Here is a 17,852-nt window from a genome sequence, read left to right on the forward strand (position 1 = left end):
AAGAGGCCGTGTTACCTAAACAGGTGCAGCTTTCATTATTATTGGTTTCCAATTCAAATACTTCACACAGAAAACAGTGAATTAGGATCTGAATGATTTAGTTAGCAAGAAGCTAAATTAGAATTAACATAAAGGATGCCAAAAAGAGAAAAGATCCCTAAACATCAGAGGCAGCCAAGTCTGTTAGCAGCATTCCTCTCTGTAGCATGGTGGCCTTTGCAATCTGCAAAATACTGAAGTGGCAATGTCAAACTAATCAAGAGGACAGATGCTGCCAATCTCAAACAAACATTAACAAATAAACTGCATTCTGGCTTTCAATGCTCTGAAATAAGAACTGGGGGACAGTGTTCTTTAAAGGACTAAACATCACCACTTACACTTCATAGACAAGCTGTATGATGAATAACAGTTTTAACATAGCAGCTTGCCATGCATGGCATTAACCTCCATTACCGACTTTATCCGATTTTTCCCCCATTAACATAACATGAAAGTACTTTACCGTATTGTTAGTCTAGTATTTTTTGGAACAACAACCAAAAAACACACAGAAACCACATTTCATTCTTAATTTTTCTTAGTCAATAGTAAACCAGTTACATTAATGTTTAGGTTATACATTTTAGGCTTTCTCCATGAATATATAGGCTCCTACGTTAAAGCTTAGCATTACGACCAACATGATAGACTGAGCAAAACCAAATTCAAGGAAAAACAAAAACAGAGGATTAAGACAAAATTATGGTGAATGGACAAATCAGTGAAACCTCCCTCCATTTTGTGGAACGAGAATGCAAAAGCAACAATCAATCCAATGTTGCAGAATTACATAGTTCTGATGTTAAAAATTTAAAATGGTGGATGCGACAGTTCTCTCAGACTGGGTTGTGCACACAAGCAGAATCTCTTGATGAGACATACAAAATACCCCTTCAAGACAAACATTAAAAGAAAGCAAAGCAGAGGGGTGTGATGGATGTCAATAGTACAATTTTTGATTTAAATGGTGAGAGTTCTGGTTGTGGAGGACACATCCATTATTTTATTTCCAGAGGCCTTTGCAATTCCTCCTCCGAAATGTCTCGAGTCCTGTGTGACTTCACACTATCCCTGATTTCTCCAGCAGTGTCACTGTTTGAGCAGTTCTTTTGAAAAGTCACCAATAATTTAAAAAAAAAAACATTAAGGCTCCAGAATACAGGATTCTGAAATGAAAATTGTCAGTAGTCAGCCAAAAAATAGAGATTTTGTTGATCTGAATGAAAAATAGATAAACCATTGAAGTTTATTATCGCACAGTTCCAAGTCCAACATTGCCTTTGGGATCCTCCAACCCTGTTGGTACAGTTAAAACTCTGAAGCATGGCAATGTTGCCCCCAAATGGACAAACAGGGGCAGGACACAACCGTTCCTGATTGTACTGAAATATAAAGTGGCAGATTTTTTTCTCCGTGGTGCAGTCAAACCCTGATTCAGTTGGAAAGAGAGGAGGGTGGGAGCAGGGGAGAGAAAACCAGTCTGGTGAGAGAAGAGTACGACATGGAACGGGAAGAAAAAAGAAATGTATATATATTTAAAAAAAACAAAAACAACTAAAAAGTGTGGTGGTGGCTAGGTAACACATTAAAACAACTGGTATCCCTGCACAAGAAGTGGGTGGTACATGGGACCAAAAGAAGCACAAGTCTCAGCAATGGCAGAGATTCACCAGGATTAAATAGGGGGGAAATGAAGGGCTTGGTTGCATTTTCATATCTTCTGTCTCTTAAATCAAAAGTCCTAGTGTAACTGTTGATCAAGCCAAGGATAAATGTCTTCTACTGTTTATTCCTGTTCTGGCGCTCCTGTTTGGGGAAAAAACAAAATATAAATTACAGAACAGCACAGTAAATTGCTGTACTGCGGTGACCAAATAATAGATTATCTAAAAACTCACCTTCACTGTGTGCACAATATAGACAATTTCAATCATCAGTGACAGTCAAAAAGAACCCTAAATACTCCTCAGGCTGACAATGAAAACAGGACAGTTCTTACCTGATCCAACCGAGAGCAGTTCTGCATCTGAGCAGGTTCAAAAGTCTGTCAAAAGGAGCAAGTAAGAGGAAACAAACACAAACAATTACTCTCTTACAAATCAGACACAAATCAAAATCTGTCAAGTGATCAATAAAAGTAACATCTACATAGGTAAGGTGAGCATAGATCCCCTGTTTTCTAGTAAAAGGTACCAAGCACAGCTATGCTGTATTTAAAGACAAGAAAAACAGCATGGACTTGGCCTGATATCTTATATGCGGTGTGAGCAGTCCCAAGCGCCCAATTTATCACCCAAACATTCAACAATCTGCTCCTCTATGATCAGATGCATTTCTGGCATGTCAGGAATTTTGGGCAGCTTTGTTGCAGTGTGAGCAGGTCCATGGTTCAATTACACACACAAAGGCAACAACATAACAACATGGCACAGGCAAAATATCTCATTTTGTGGACAGAATCACCTGAGACAAGGCTGATCAAGCTCTGGCAAAAACACACCATTATGTATCATCAGAACAATATAATGACTGAAGGCAATGGGGAAAATACTGGCAGGAGATTAAGACTCTACTTCAGCTGTACAAAGTAAAATTGCTAAACGAAATGCTGATTTTTTTTTTCTTAGTTGACACCAGCTTTGAGGCGGCGCTCATCTTGTTTGAACAAATACCCAAGTGGAATTGTTAATGAACACATCTGTACAGTGTAGGCAGAAAAGTCACGGATTCAGGTCATGTGGGAAGGATAATTAAAATGTATAGTGCAAGTTAACACATTGTACACAAACAAAAAAAATTACACAGTGTCTGCCTGGCTTACGGTTAACACAGTGCCATGACTATACTCACCTTGCGCACCTCCTCCTCTTCTTCCTGCCTCTTCTCGTAATGGGAGAAGTCATCAAAGATGGAGGTGGTGTGCTTGTATGTGGCGATGATCTTGAGCACCTGTTTGGCCTTCTCCAGAGGAACCTCCTGGGTGTCACGGGAGTTGGTCACTGGCTTGTTGTCGTTGTTCTCAAGGCGGATATGGCGTAGCTGGCTATTAGGCACGTCCTTAACAAACAGCCAGTCCACGTCAAACTTGCCCTTCCATTTGTCCTGTGCCCATACTCCAGCACTGGTGCCATAGTCCACTGGTGAACGCATCTCTGCCACACCGCAGAAATGACCACTACCATTGACACTGAACAGCAGGTACACAGGACCTTTACCATTCATGGCCCGGAATGCGGAGTCCAGCCGCTTGTTGCCATGCTCCGTGCTGCACCAGATGGAGTACTTGATGGAGCGATGGATATCATCCTCAGAGTAGCTCTTGATGATAAAAACTCGACCATTCTTCAGGTTCCATTCAAAATCCTTGGGATTGTAGCTGTGGGAGGCACGCAGCTTCTCCAGCACTGGGTGGGACTCTCCACCAGGTCCCTGATTAGCAGAAGTCTGGGGGCCACTGTTTCCACTACCAACCATACCCACTACGCCACTACCATCTTGGCCTGGACCTCCCTGCCCATAGCCTTGGTTACGGTTACGTGGGGCAACCCAACGGGTCTGGGGTTGTGGGGGCTGGGTATGGTTTTGATAGGGAGGAGGTGGTGGTTGATGGTGCTGGTGATGGGGTGGCTGGGGCTGTAAGGCCATAGGTTGCATCTGGGGCTGCACCAAAGACTGGGGAGGGGGGGGCTGCATGGGGGCTTGAGGCGGCATGGCATGAGGCAGGCCAAGAGGATGCTGCTGTTGCTGCAGTGGAGCTGAGGCTACTTTAGTCACTGGGCCCTTGTCCCAGGTCCCAATGTTCATGTTGTGTTTAATGGGTGGCGGAGGCAGAGCTCCCCCTGGATTGAGCATTCCTGGCTTCACCTTAGTTTTCAGCAGCTGTGGTTTGGTGGGCTTGCTGGCAATGGCTGCCCAGGAGGTGGGTTTGGGTGGGGGCATGCCAATAGGAGTGGCTCCCATTTCTCGTGGCGCGCGCCCCAGGACACCCACACCAATCACAGATCCCACAGCCTTGACTCCTGACCCCTGGCCAGTGACATCCCCTCCGATCTTCAAGCCAACCATACCCTGCTCCAAGCTGTTCATACCAGGGGCTTTGTTCAGGGTGTCATTGTGAAAGCCCGTTTGACCATCAGCCACCAGGGTGCCCCCTAGGGAGCTAGGAGGGTAGCTGTAGCTGCCACCATAGGCTGAACTCTGAGTCTGCTGCCCCTGCGAGCCACTTGTGCCCCAAGCAGAGAAGGCAGGGTTTTCAGGGAAAAAGTTAAACCTGTGGGGGTAGATGCTGCTTCCCAGACCCCCTGGCTGGCCAAACACGGTGTCCGGCATGAAGTGATGGTCTCCATTACTCAAGGGTCCATATGGGGTGAGGTATGGAATAGGAGGATCCCCACCTGTAGACCAGGGAGCCTCACTAAGGGGGTACGGAAATCCAATGGAAGGGGCATAGTAGCTGGACAGGTAGGGGTCGGTGATGGACTGGTAGCTGTTGTTCTGAATGAATGAAAGTTAGCAGAGCTACAATTAGCCACTAGCAAGTGACTTGTAGTTCAACAATAAAATTACTCTATCAATTACAAAAATATCCCTACTAATTCTACTTTACATGACATACATTTTTAAAGTAATTTTTGAATGACACTTATCATGTGTGATTAACTTCATTTGTATCTACTGTGAAACTGGGCAATAATTTACTTTTCCTTAATGCCCTTAATAGAATTCTGCTGAAATGACCATATCATCCATAATGTATTGACATTTGTCAATTACCTACAATTTTCTTAACAATTAAAAAAAATGGAGATTAAGCTTTACCTGAGTAGACTGACCAGTGAGGTAAGGCTCAAAGTCATTGTCATGGACAGTCTCCTTCTGATGCAGTGAACCATTTTGCACTACAACAAAATAAAATGACATTAATGAACTCTCTTTTTGACAGTGTTCTGTTTCTAAGAGAGAGCAACAGTAGCTTTTGTTATCAAGTTGTACTGAGTTTTGAATACAGAGCACAATACATCTAAGGATAAACCTATGATTATGTAGTACAACTGAAATATTTTACTGACAAATTCATGCTGTGACTAATTCAACTGGTTTATGGTTGCAATAGTAGCATATTAAAGAATGCTGATCCATCAAATCACAATTCTACTAGTCAAATCTGACTATTGCATGAGGTCTTCCCAAAAAAAACAAAAACAAAAAAAAACAATCTAAAACAATCAAAACTCAGTGAGCCATGTCAGACTGCCCTGCGGCCCTAAACACAGTCATATCCTCGAGGTGAATCAGCATGTGGCCTGCTGCCAGCCAGACCTGCTGGTGCAGAGTGAGTGAAGACCTGCTTGCCACTCCAACTCATCCAAAAACTGCAGAAAACCAAAGATAACTAGAACATCATTAAAAACTGTTTTAATTATAATGCCATAACAACACAGTCACCAATATAGGGACAGTGCAGATGAACCGACAACAACAAACTTCCAGTAAGTCATTCTGTACAACTGGTTGGTGGAGGTGCTGAGAGAGGAGAGACTGGAACAACCCCCAGAAATTCCACCTGGGGATAAAGATTTATGGTCCTCACCAAATCTTTCTCCATACCTGAAGTCATTAATGGTGGCTAAAAATGTATTTGGCAACTATTCAAATAATCGATTACTTATTTCTAAAGCTAAAATAATAAAAAACTGCTTGTTCTTGCTAAAGTAAAGTCACTTTCTGCTTTTCCCGTTTAGGGGTCGCCACAGCGAATCGTCACACTGACGACTCGCGTGTTGACATTTGGCACATGTTTTACGCCAGATGCCCTTCCTGACACAACCCTGATTTGAACCCGGGGCGCCGCGGCGAGAGCGCTGCGCCTTAACCACTAGCCTACCTGGGTCAACTGCTTGTTCTTGCTATATTTACTAATATTCCTGCACCTAAAATTTTCTGGACTGTTGATAGAAAAAAAGCCCTTTTCAGACATGAGACTAGAACTCTGAAATTATCTAGACATTACCCAGGGGAGCTGTGTAAGGTCTGAGTAAGCTGGAGTGATCCCATGTGAGAAAACAGTATTGTATACTCCAGAGTATTCACACAGAGCTAGTGGGTGTGCTAATGATGTTCTATCATGTGACCATTGTCAAACCAGAAGAAAACAAACATCTGATGATGAAGAAAACTGTCACCAATGACAACACCAACAAAAATATCCTGCTGCAGACACAATGAGATTCAGGAACTTCTGTCATTAAGAGCCAGCGCCAGAATCGTCAGACAAGGCAAGAGACTAAGTTGTTTATGACCAAATTACAAACTGGCTACGTGACCATGTCATGTCCCGCCTCCTGCATGCTCTACACAGGAATCCCCCCTCGGATAAACCAAATGGAGTATTTCCAGTAGGTGAGAACATGTCTGACACGGACTGTCTCCTGTTGTGTGTTACAAATCTTGCCCTTGCACACACCAATAGCAAGGGCAAATCTTGCCCTTGCACACACCAATAGTCCAGGCCCTATTCCACAGACACACTCCAGAGTTCATGTGTGAAAATGGCTAAAGACTTTCAAAGATGACACCATAATGTCCTGTATACTGTAATGGGCTTTTTTTTTTAAACCATTTCTGACACTTTACAGACCAAACACAAATGGATCAATCAAAAAAATCATTTGCAGATTAATCAACAATGAAAATAAACATAAGCTGGAGCCCTATGGCAGCTACAATGGGTTCAAGATGCATTGTGTTGACCAAAGCATCAAAAAGACAATTATGACCAAAGGACACCGTCTTTAGAGAAGCTGCTTGCCACTAACTTGGACAGGAGAACCTGGATCCCCCGCTCACAGGGACGAACCTAGGAGCAGGAGGAAACTGCCTAATGTACACAAACCAACATACAGTGTGTGGTTTGACACAGAACCAGCGTATTTATCCAAATTACAGAATATGACTGGCACATCCTTAGAAAGCAGAAGGGCAGTAGCAAAGTAGCCTATGTGGCATACATGGTTTGCTTCCATTCTCTATGAAATAGCAATTACACATATTTTAAAGACATATTTAAGGCTACAGAGTAGAGTGTGCCATACACATTCTGATTTATATGGAGTATTACTATACAAATGCCATAGAGACTACACCAGTTTTGCACAGGGAAATCTTTGCATAAGCATCATGAACTTCTTCTTACTACTACTACTGATTAACAAAAAATAACCTATGTTCCACCACAAGCCACACTGTGTCTCTGAAATTCATTTGTTTCCCTTTTGATGAACTTGTGGAAATTCTACTCCAATATATCTCACAATATGTGCAACTACACACAATTTACCACTTCTGGCCCAGCTCTGTATTGTTTATACTCAATATTCATATTGAAATTTGATGGACATAATCATCATCCAATCAGTCAAAATAATTAAGGACAAGATATATTTTTCTAAGCATGGCTAGTTTTATGTCAAAGTAATGTATAACTTACCTCCCAAAGCCACAGTACAATATTCAATTTGTAGGCTTTGTTCACATTTTGTGGAGGGCCATCTTACTGTACAACAATACACAAAATATGGTGTCATCTGATAGCAAAATACGTCAGTGCATGGAAGGGTGATGCATGTAATGTTGATTTAGTTGGAAAAAACTGGCGCAGTCTAGATGTCCAAACAAATGACTGATCCAGTCCTCTCTGTTGCAGCAACTCACCTTTAGATGCTTGTCCTTTTGATCTCTGCATCCAGGTTAGATCGTGAAAAGAGAAAAGAAAAGGGGAGACAGTTACTATTGGTTGGTTTGAGATTTCACACACTGATCGGGACTGAATACACCTCAGGTGTTATCTATTAAGCTCTAAGAAGCTGAACGTAAGACTACTTCCTGAAGAGAGGCAATGCAAAGGATTTACGTAAAGTTACTCTACAGTGAAAGCCGTACATACACACAGTTGGCTATAGCGTTACACGTCTCTCACATTTTGCTGTGTATTACACAATTTGGAGTTCCACTTGTTTCACGTTAGTAGTAATTCACACAACTTTGCTAACTAACGTAGCCCCCTTTAAATGGCTTTCCAAACGTCAATAGCGTGAATGTAGCTTGTAACTTAGTTTGCCATTACAGGCTGCAAACATCTGGGGCATCCCAGACATCTTGCGGGTAGCTATTTGTGACCCTTTCCATTAAAAGTTATGATTCACTGAATAAGTTAGCTAGCTTGAGCCTCTAAGTAACTCTTTTAGCGTTAGCTTTAGGGTTCATGTATTCTCAGCCATAGGTAGTGAGTTTTTAATGCTACATTTGCGATACAGGCATGTTTTCAGTTAAATGTGCATTTGACAGCGATCTGCATACTAATATGCAAGTGTCATCGTTTAGAAGTGTCAAATAAAACATTTAACCGTTTCACGGATGTAGCTAATTTGTTAGCTACATGCACCGGTCAGCGCTTGCGGCTAGCTAGCGCTTCCGAGGAATAGCCATATCCCAATAAATCGTTATCGTTAGCAGGTAGCTAACGTGTAGCTCACAAGGTCTCTACAGGCGAGGTACATCGTCCTTCCTACCTGAGGGTCAATGCTTGTGGCAGACATAATTCATTAAGCACGTCCCTGAATTCTCACTGCGCCTGAGTTTGTGACTGGATTTCAAGCCCCGTGATTTTCAAGCAAGTCCACAGCTCAGTTAGTTAGCTATGTGGCTGGTAGTGCCGCTTAGCGTGTGGCTAGCAGTTGCAGCGCAGGCTCAGCTGTATGTTTTCCGCTGTATGCACGTATCCAAACTTCCACAGTTCAAGTCTGTCGCCTCGGATATTGTATCCGAAAGCAGTCAAGTCGTGGCACAGGTTTTCAAGTTGATGTAATGTGTCGACAAATTGACCCTTCGGATCTTAAATATTTCTATCCTCGATCGCCTTTACTTGTGTCTTTTTTTTTTATTCCAGGGAGGGAGGGAGAGAGAGAGCCCTCCTCAGTTATGTTAAAGCCCTGCACACTTCCCCAATGGCTGCTCCATCCGGGCTTTGAGCCGCCGCTGCAATTCTCGTCATTCCCCGCGGGGTGGCAAAAAGTTTGGAGCGTCATTTCCCTTGATTTAAGTGACTGTTAGAATTGGATTTCAGGAGTTGCAGTTGTTTTATTTACTGTTAGTATTATTTTGCTTTATAATGATAAAGTTTAGTATGACTGTTTGTGTTTTATTAACAGCACCACGTATCAGTATTAACCTGGCTCTTATACATGCATAATAGTTATAATTTTCAGCTGCAGCAGCTGCAGTTCAACTTGTAGTGTTTCTTATTTTCTTGGATAATTGTGCAAGAGTAGATTGCATAGATAAGTGTCCTGGCAACCAAAGATAAGAAACTGTTAATTTATGCTATTTTACAGACGTGGAAGTCTGACAGCTTGAACCTTTCACCCATGTCTGAAGTATGTGTAAGGGTTTTTTACCACAGAATTAGGGAAGTAAGTGACACAGCTAACTGCATGTCCATCTTCAGTTAGAAAGAAACGCCTGAAAATAGAAGATAACAACACACACACATACTGCCTATATGAACATTCTAGAATATTGATGTGTAACGTACCACCCATGTACAGGGCAGTCCCAGCCCGAGAAGATAAATGTAAACATTTTGTGATAATCGAGGCTCTTGGAGACTTATCATCTCTCAGAGCCCAGCGCTGTAATAACTCTGCATTTAACCAGAAGAAAATAAATCTACTTGAAGCTGATTCCTGTATCCTGAGTGTTACTTCTTGGGGCCTTCAGACAAAAGAACCAGGTTAGAATTAAAATGACTATGGTTAATACAACGAATAACTAACGACTCCAACTCATAAACACCGATACTCTGATACCTAGGTTAAAAGGCCTATCTATTTTACTTGAACTGATACTGGTGCTATATTATGTGCGCTCTGAAGCCATAAAACATGGTGCGGGGAGGGGGAATATCAGCAGACTGGGGGTGGTTTTCTGCAGGGCCCCTTGGATCTGACAGTTTAGTTCAGCACAGTGCTAATGTGAGGCTTTCTGAAATGTAAAAAGAGGACACCAGACCACAGTAAACGTATGTCACCCTGCATCTTGCCTTTGTGGCAAGGGACCTCATAAACTATAGACAGAAATATGAACTGCTTTGTAATGGGTTTAAAAATGTCAGTGTCAGGTCTTTGTGTGGTACATAGGAGGTTGAAACCTATAACTATATAACAACAGTTTATTTAACAGGACCTAGTAAGATTCTTACCTGCTATAAATTACAGTAGTCATTACAGTTTAGGGGCTTGTAAATGCATCATTGCTACCCCCTAGTGGTGAAAGATAGTAATAGCTACTGTAATTTGTAGCAAGTAAGATACTGGTTGTGTTAAATATGCCAAAAATTAAATTTATAACTTATATCATTTAGCCTATATGTGAACATTAAAGGCTACAACACAACACAGCAACACAGTATTTATTATATTATTATAAAGAAATAAACAAATAGTTTTATGTTATTTTGTTGTAAGCTTGATGTGACTGTCTATTCTTAGTGCTATGTTTAAATAACTCTGTAGTAAACCTTTAATAGTCAAACTATTTTTTACGCAATAGTGTGCTTCTAAAAAGGTTTACATGGCCAACCTTTTTCCAGGAGGCAGAGCAACACGGCATGTTCAGGCTGTCATTCATTCAAGCATCAATGAGCAGACTTTCTGGCATTTCTCTTTCTCTCTTTCCGGCTCTTCTGGAAAGTAGTCTCCTGCAGGCCACTGTGCATGCCCCAACAGCTGAGCATATTATTTCAGTTGGTGCGCTGCTCTCACCTTCAGTGCATGTTCCGCTATGGACTGCAAAAGGGATGACTGGCACAGAACAGAAAGAGAAAGGAGAACCTACATTCCGCAGAATGACGGATGACAGGAGAACTATGCTGCACATCCTTGAAGAGCCTCAGATGCAAAGAGAAGAGGAGAGACTTCAGACTTTTCAGAACTGGCCAACAGATGCACCTGTCACATCTGGAGAGTTGGCCAAAGCAGGCTTCTTCTTTCTAGGCCCCGGTGATAAAGTCCAGTGTTTCTGCTGCAGAGGGATTTTAAGATGTTGGGTGCATGGAGACAGCCCAGCAGCTGAGCACAAGAGACATTTCCCTACTTGTAGGTTCATACTTGGTCAAACTGTGAGGAATATTCCTCTCCAAGCTGGATCCTCAGACTCTGTGGATGGCCAGCTGTTAAGCCAGCTCCAGAGAATGACTATGGATGAACAGGAGACAGTTGGACAAGCGGCATACCCAGAGATGGAGGTGGAGGATTCCCGGCTTGCCACTTTCCACAGTTGGCCCACTGAGGCCTCAATCCAGCCAGATGTTCTTGCCAGAGCAGGATTTTTCTACACAGGTGCTCACTGTCTCACTTTAAACCCTAAAACCATTCATATCATCTCCTTTCTTTTATAGTTTATGAGCAAAATTTCAGTACACATGCGTATATTTCAGTGAAATACTCAATACCCTGGCCAGTGCCTTTCTGTGCAGAGTTTGCATGTTCTCCCTGTGCTTTCTTGGGTTCTCTCCGGGTACCCTGGCTTCCTCCCACAGTCCAAAGACATGCAGCTTTGGTTGATTGGTGTCTCTAAATTGCGACTGAATTGCCTGTAGGAGTGTGTGTGGTTGTCTTTCTCTACGTTTTAGCCCTGTCATAGACTGGCAACCTGTCCAGGGTGTACCCCACCTATCGCCAAGGGTCAGCTGGGATTGGCTCCAGCACCCCAGTGACCCTCTGCAGGATAAGCAGTATAGATAATGGATGGATGGGTGGACTCAGCACGGAGCCCAGTCACTGCTAGAGTGACCTCTCTTTGTGAGCAAGTTCATAGTACAATTGTCCTGAGGGTGTTGTGGACAGAACAACCTGGACAAAGCTGGAGGTGTTAAAAAATATGGACACAATATCATGAAAACCTATACAAACAAATGTGATCAGATAAAGTAACCCTACCATGTAGTTAATCATCTAAGTTTTGTTCTCACTGCGAGAGTAGATTCATCTTTGTTTAAATTTTTACAGATTCTAGTTTCTGCATATTGATTCCCTGTAATCAGCCCTTTTTTTTTATTTTAAAGAGATTTTCTGTGTCCAGTCTGGGTCATTAGCCTTTTCTCACAGCAGGCTTGTTCATCCTGACAGGTCATGGTGACAATGTCAAATGCTTCTACTGTGATGGAGGACTGCAAAACTGGGAGCCAGGGGATGACCCCTGGCAGGAACATGCCAAGTGGTTTCCACGGTAACAACAGGACTAGTCACAGGCCAATATAAAGACACAGGTTTAATACATAAGTTGCCTATTTTTTGCACTGGCAAACTTATTTTATAATACACAATGAATGTGTTGTTTTGTTTTAGCAGATTAACAAATACTGTATCAAACACTGTATTTATGTTTCTCAGGTGTGAGTTTTTAATCCAGTCAAGAGGGCAGGATTATATCAGCAACATACGGGATACTCACTTCCATCTGGGTGAGACTATGGTGAGAACCTTTATCTTATCTGCCCAGGATAAAGTCTGTGTGTGCTGCACTGCAGACAAAACATTATTAAATTACAGTCTTCTATTGCTGCCTCAAAATCATTCATAACTTTCATTGCATATTACCACTTTTCTAGGGCGGATCACAGACCTCCACAGGCAGAGATGTTGGCTCCAGAAGTGGTGAGTCCAAAGGAAAAGTGTCAATATCTGCTTTTGCTAGTTATAACAGCTTGGGTTGCACAAGCACTGTTTAAAATCTCAAATTAGAGACTGCACAGACTCATCTTGGAAGAAAGCAGGTCCATTACTTTTCTTTACAGTGCTGTTGAAAATGTAATAACTGGGTGTTCAATTATCTGAGCTAATGTTTGCTCTAGGATTGCGGTAATTAGGCAGTGCTATAGAAACCATGACTGTTGCTCATGGCTGCAGGGCAGTCATGAGAAGGTAATTATTCCATACAATGAAGGAATCACAATAAAATCCATTTCAGCAGATATACAGAAGAGGTCTGTGGTTTGAAACATATTAACAAAGGTAAGCTGCACAACTGAATAATTTATCATCCCATTTATGTAGTAGATTGAATAGTGTGTGGTACTCAGCCTAGTGTAAAAACTGAACTTCCAGTGATGGTCACCTGACTGCTTCTCTTTGCTTCCTCACTTGTCCTCTTTCTCTCATCTCACAGATATGGTTGGAGGTCTGGGAGCTTCCCCAGCCATGCTTTCTCCTGTGGTGCAGACTGTGCTTCAGATGGGCTTTGAGGCCAGCGTGGTGGAGAGTCTTGTCCAGACCAAGTATCTTTTGACAGGCCAGCACTACACTTCTGTGTCTGACCTTGTTGCTGATGTACTGCATGCAGAAGAAGAGGACAGGCAGAGGGAGCCACAGTACGGAGGTAACACCCAGTGGTGGAAAGGAACAAAGTACATTTTTTTCATGTACAGTATCTAAATACAGTTGTGAGGTACCTCTACTTCACTTTTTACTTCTACTCCACTACAGTTCAGAGGGAAATATGTTTTACTCCAATACATTTGACAGCTATAATTACTAATTAGTTTATAAACTTTATAAGTAGCTTTAAATGTTTCAGTTATACATTGTTAAAAATCAAACCAGTGGCTTTCAGCCTTTTTGATATGTGATCTCTTTCAATAAAACTGTCTGGCTGACTGAGGAGTTGTTAGCGTGTCCAGCAAGGATCCATAGCCTCTCTAAATTTCTCAGTTTGATTTAAATCATTGTTTGAGGGCCAGAGTGCAAAACTATTATATATTTCACAAAAAGAAACACCTTAATATTTAGTCTCCTAGAAACCCAGTCTTTTCTTTGACTATTTAAAATAGTGTTTTACTTCAGAAATGTGACTTCACCTGTTAACATGTTACATTGGATGTCTGAGTTGACACTTTTTCGTGTTTGTGCGCTTCAGATCTAGAGATGATGCAGGGCTCCTGCACTGGAAATGTGAGGACACAAACACCCGCCAGAGAGAGAGGTCAGAGATCAACATCTATAGCTGTAGAAGTACTGACATATGATTACTTTATGCTGCAGCAAACAATTACCTTATACATACACTGTAGTCTGCTCATGTGTGCTCACCTGTTTTTCTCTGCTGTGGTCTCTGCAGCAGTGAAGGACCCCAGTCCAGAAGATCTGCTGAGGCAGTTGCAGGAGGAGAGGACCTGTAAGGTGTGCATGGATAAGCTGGTATCCATTGTCTTCATCCCCTGTGGTCATCTGGTGGTGTGTGGTGATTGTGCTGCCAGCCTGCGTCACTGCCCCATCTGCAGAGCTGTCATCAGAGGCAGTGTTCGCACTTTCATGTCCTAAGGCTCTAGTGAGAAGCCACTGCTACACAGGTGTTTCATGAGTGGCCTTGAGTTTTCCGTTGTACTCATTTTCTCCTTGTACTGAGGAGAATCATGAGTGCTGGTTGCTTGTTTTGTCAGAGCTCACAGATCATTTTCTATAATAAACATTTTAAGCTGTTGAATTAGTGCTTTTGGTTTTCATTTTTTACACAAACAAAACATCAACTAAATGACACGCAAAGCAAAAGCACATTTTTTTATTAACAACTATTTACATGAACACAAAGCACAGTTCTCCATAAATGGGATTACACAGTCAGCTTATATGGGGATGGGGCCACACAGGACACAAAATAGAAGAGAGAAGTACAAAGAAAGTTGGAGAGAAGGAGAGATATCTTTCCCACTTTCTATTCAAAGAAAATTTTCTACAGAGGTGGAATCTTTCTTCAGTGGAGATTAGCATATACACAACTGTAACAGCTTTAAACTCATTTCAGTCAGTGAGTTTTAGGAAGAGGCTGTATTGCACTGAGTGGAAGACTAGTTTTTACATTATTTTAGTAGCATTTCAGTACTAATACTGATTATGTTACAATATGAGATGCTTTGTGGTTTTACTGGCCCACACAGCAGTTTGCCAACCAGGAGTGTGTAAACCTATAAGACAATAATAACTTGTATATTATGCATCTTTCTAAGAGTGTGGTGACCTGCAAAATCAAACTCTGATTATTGTGAATGCAGCCAGTAGAAGTGGTCAGATTGTTTTCAGAATCATAACAGTTAGTAGACTATCTGCCAGTGAAGTACATCAAACACCCAGCAGGATTTTTTTAGGTGCTGACTACCAACCAAATACCTTTAAAACCAAAATGAACAAAAAGCAACTTCTTGCTTCACAGCTCTTTTGATAAAATAATAATAATAATAATAATACAATAAACAATCAATTTTAATCTTTTCACCAAGAATTGCTGTAATCAAACAAATGACATGCTTAAAATATTCAGGATTCAGATTCATTAAGACAACTGGGGCAGCCCCTTACATGACATTAAGATAATATTTTAACATTTAACATTATCTGAAAAAAACAAAAACAAAAAAACCTTTAAGGCAAACAATGGAGATTTATAGGAGAACTGATGTGAACCAGAAACAGTCACCTTGCAACTTGTACAAGAACAGTTTGAACACCAGAGGGCAGTAGTGATTCGCAGCATGACAGATCTAGTACAAAGGAAGGGGATTAGGAGGTATGACTCAGGTGTGTGTGCATTTGCCTGTATTGCAAGATCAGAAGAATAGAAGTCCCAGTAACAAACTACTCAGAAGAAGCTTTCAGTCATAGTTTAACCAGCTCACATATAGCCAGCTGAAGACATCGCTTTTGTTTTTTTTCTCATTACTTAACATTATACACATAATTACAACATATACCCTGTAAAAAACATGCTATAAAACAGTTACAACTGAGACTATCACCAATGAGAATCTAAACTGCTGACCCGATGTGAGGCAGTGCTCTGACCCACTCAGGTACAGCCACGCTACTTCTACGCTGACAACAATATCCACACAACTCAACACTGTTCTGTGCAATATGAATAGCAAAACAAATTTGTTTTCTTCAAGATAAAAATATGCTATGTAATCTTTGCTTGAGCGTCTGTAGTGATAACCACTGTTGGAAGCTTGATGTGTCAGGAGTTAAAAGAGGAGAAGTGAAGTAAAAACAAAGCTTTGAGCACATCACCACCTGACACTTCAGACATCCTGACTTCTTGGCTGTTGGTGAGTAAAGTCAAAATATAATAAGACTCCAGAAATAAAAGTAAGACTCACATGTTGTTACTAGTATTTGAACACCCTTTACATGCTAACACTCTTTAACATTCTTGATAATTCAAGTCTCAAACTCTAAATCTCAAATTACCACCCCGCAGTCTATATTTACATTTTCTATTTTTGACAACTGCCCCTGTATGTTTGGTGCTTTTGTTCCCTCCCTTCCCTCTACATCTTTACTCCCCCTACCTCTTCCTGCTTTATTCATGTATTTATGCACACAGATCCTGGCCCTAAAGTAAACAGGCAACAAACAATGGCTCATCCCACAGGCTCCACTGTAATTCAGCCCTCGGGCCAAGATGTGAGCCAAACCAGCAATAACATGCTAAATCACCAAGTTCTCCAAGACACAGCACCACAGACTGGGAATGCTGGGCAGCCCCTGATTACACACAATGTATTTATATGCTGTACATGTTCTATACAGTCATGTTCCTGGGGAGTTTTATGCAGGTAACAGCAACGGGACTTCAGCAGAGAACTCAGCACAAAGAAAATGATTCATACTTCCCTAAATACACAGTAAGAGGTTTTGTTACACTGCAATCCCCAGTTCTCTGATCCCGTCATACCTCCCTGGAAAACAATGAACAATAACTGAGACGTGTTGGCTTTTCTGGGCAGCACACCAGTAAGTGACATGTTTAAAGTACTGAAACCAAGAAGGGGAGGAATGTCTGGTGTGCCCTGCTGTACGGGGTCATTTGTGTCAAAACCGCAGTTTTGTCTCTGTGGAAATCTGCTGTGTCACCTCGTTGCTGGACGCTCTCCTATTTACGTAGACCTGAAGAGAACAGAAACATGGGGAAAAAGAGCAGAGGGTTAGCGGTTGTTGGGCCACTTGCTCAAAAACACATACACATTCAGACACGTACTCACACTTCTGTGAATAGAGTTAACCACAATGTAAGTCCCAGTAGATTAGGGAGATGAAAGCTTCCTCCTTCTCACTGAGACTGTTCTCCTCTAAAAAAAACAAGCTTATAGGTTGCGTGTACAAGCAGCTTACTACCACCTACAGTTACACATTATTGTTAGACGACTGATATTAATTACCGTAGTAATTATGGCGAGAACAAAAGAGGAAGCTGCTATTTTAAGAGATGTTCCTGTGGATCGTATGAAAGGGTAGGGACAAACTACTGTATGCATTAAATGTGGTTATTTTGGTCGGGGACTTGTTGCTCTGATTAAACCGTCGAGAAGCTAATAAAATATTAATTTCTTATTTCATGGCAGAGAATTATTACACGACTTCCCAGGCTTACTGTTATTTGTTCTGTGGACAAACGAACCAATTTTTCTTATTTTAGACAGACTTTTGTATGCACTTGTCTTGATATGTTTCTGTCATTAACTGCCTGTGACGTAAAGACAGATGCACATTGAACACAAATAACACAACAGTACAATCCATGAAAGACCTTCATTTTCCCCAAAGCCCTCTGACAGGATGTAGCATGTTTCACAGAGTAGTTTACTCCCCAGACATGACTCAGACATCCACGTAGTGAACACGCAACTGTCTGCACAACTTCTGGTCACTATTGTAACCTACTGGATCCGGATCAAACAATGAAAAGCTCTGGAACAAGTGTGAGTG

At 41.7% G+C, this 17,852-nt stretch overlaps 3 protein-coding genes across 5 annotated transcripts in view; 1 reads left to right on the forward strand and 2 right to left on the reverse strand.

Annotated features, from left to right (window-relative positions):
* Positions 1 to 562: 562 nt before the first annotated feature.
* Positions 563 to 9,093, reverse strand: LOC109964663 (YTH domain-containing family protein 1). Of its 2 annotated transcripts, XM_020608138.1 has the most exons (7): positions 8,610 to 9,093; positions 7,753 to 7,777; positions 7,529 to 7,594; positions 4,861 to 4,940; positions 2,893 to 4,536; positions 2,042 to 2,086; positions 563 to 1,848 (listed from the first exon to the last, which is right to left on the reverse strand). In XM_020608138.1, the coding sequence occupies exons 1-7, from the start codon at positions 8,634 to 8,636 to the stop codon at positions 1,822 to 1,824; spliced, it is 1,914 nt and encodes a 637-aa protein (XP_020463794.1). In that variant the 5' UTR covers positions 8,637 to 9,093; the 3' UTR covers positions 563 to 1,821. The 2 variants fall into 2 exon arrangements, with proteins under 2 accessions (XP_020463794.1, XP_020463795.1); XM_020608139.1 differs by lacking the exon at positions 7,529 to 7,594.
* A 1,849-nt stretch (positions 9,094 to 10,942) lies between these two features.
* On the forward strand, positions 10,943 to 14,414 carry birc7 (baculoviral IAP repeat containing 7). The gene is made up of 9 exons (XM_020608117.1): positions 10,943 to 11,435; positions 12,225 to 12,324; positions 12,489 to 12,570; positions 12,707 to 12,752; positions 12,950 to 12,956; positions 13,069 to 13,109; positions 13,264 to 13,473; positions 14,011 to 14,076; positions 14,212 to 14,414. The coding sequence occupies exons 1-9, from the start codon at positions 10,943 to 10,945 to the stop codon at positions 14,412 to 14,414; spliced, it is 1,248 nt and encodes a 415-aa protein (XP_020463773.1).
* Positions 14,415 to 15,791: 1,377 nt separating this feature from the next.
* The window catches only part of nkain4 (sodium/potassium transporting ATPase interacting 4), a 39,272-nt gene continuing 37,211 nt past the window's right edge, over positions 15,792 to 17,852 (reverse strand). For both annotated transcript variants that reach the window (XM_020608083.1, XM_020608080.1), the window contains one exon: positions 15,792 to 17,033. In XM_020608083.1, coding sequence (XP_020463739.1) covers positions 17,020 to 17,033 — 14 coding nt within the window. In that variant the 3' untranslated portion in view covers positions 15,792 to 17,019. The remainder of the gene's footprint in view (positions 17,034 to 17,852) is intronic.

Source organism: Monopterus albus, unplaced genomic scaffold, assembly GCF_001952655.1.
Source record: "Monopterus albus unplaced genomic scaffold, M_albus_1.0 scaffold91.1, whole genome shotgun sequence".
Lineage (NCBI taxonomy): Eukaryota > Metazoa > Chordata > Actinopteri > Synbranchiformes > Synbranchidae > Monopterus > Monopterus albus.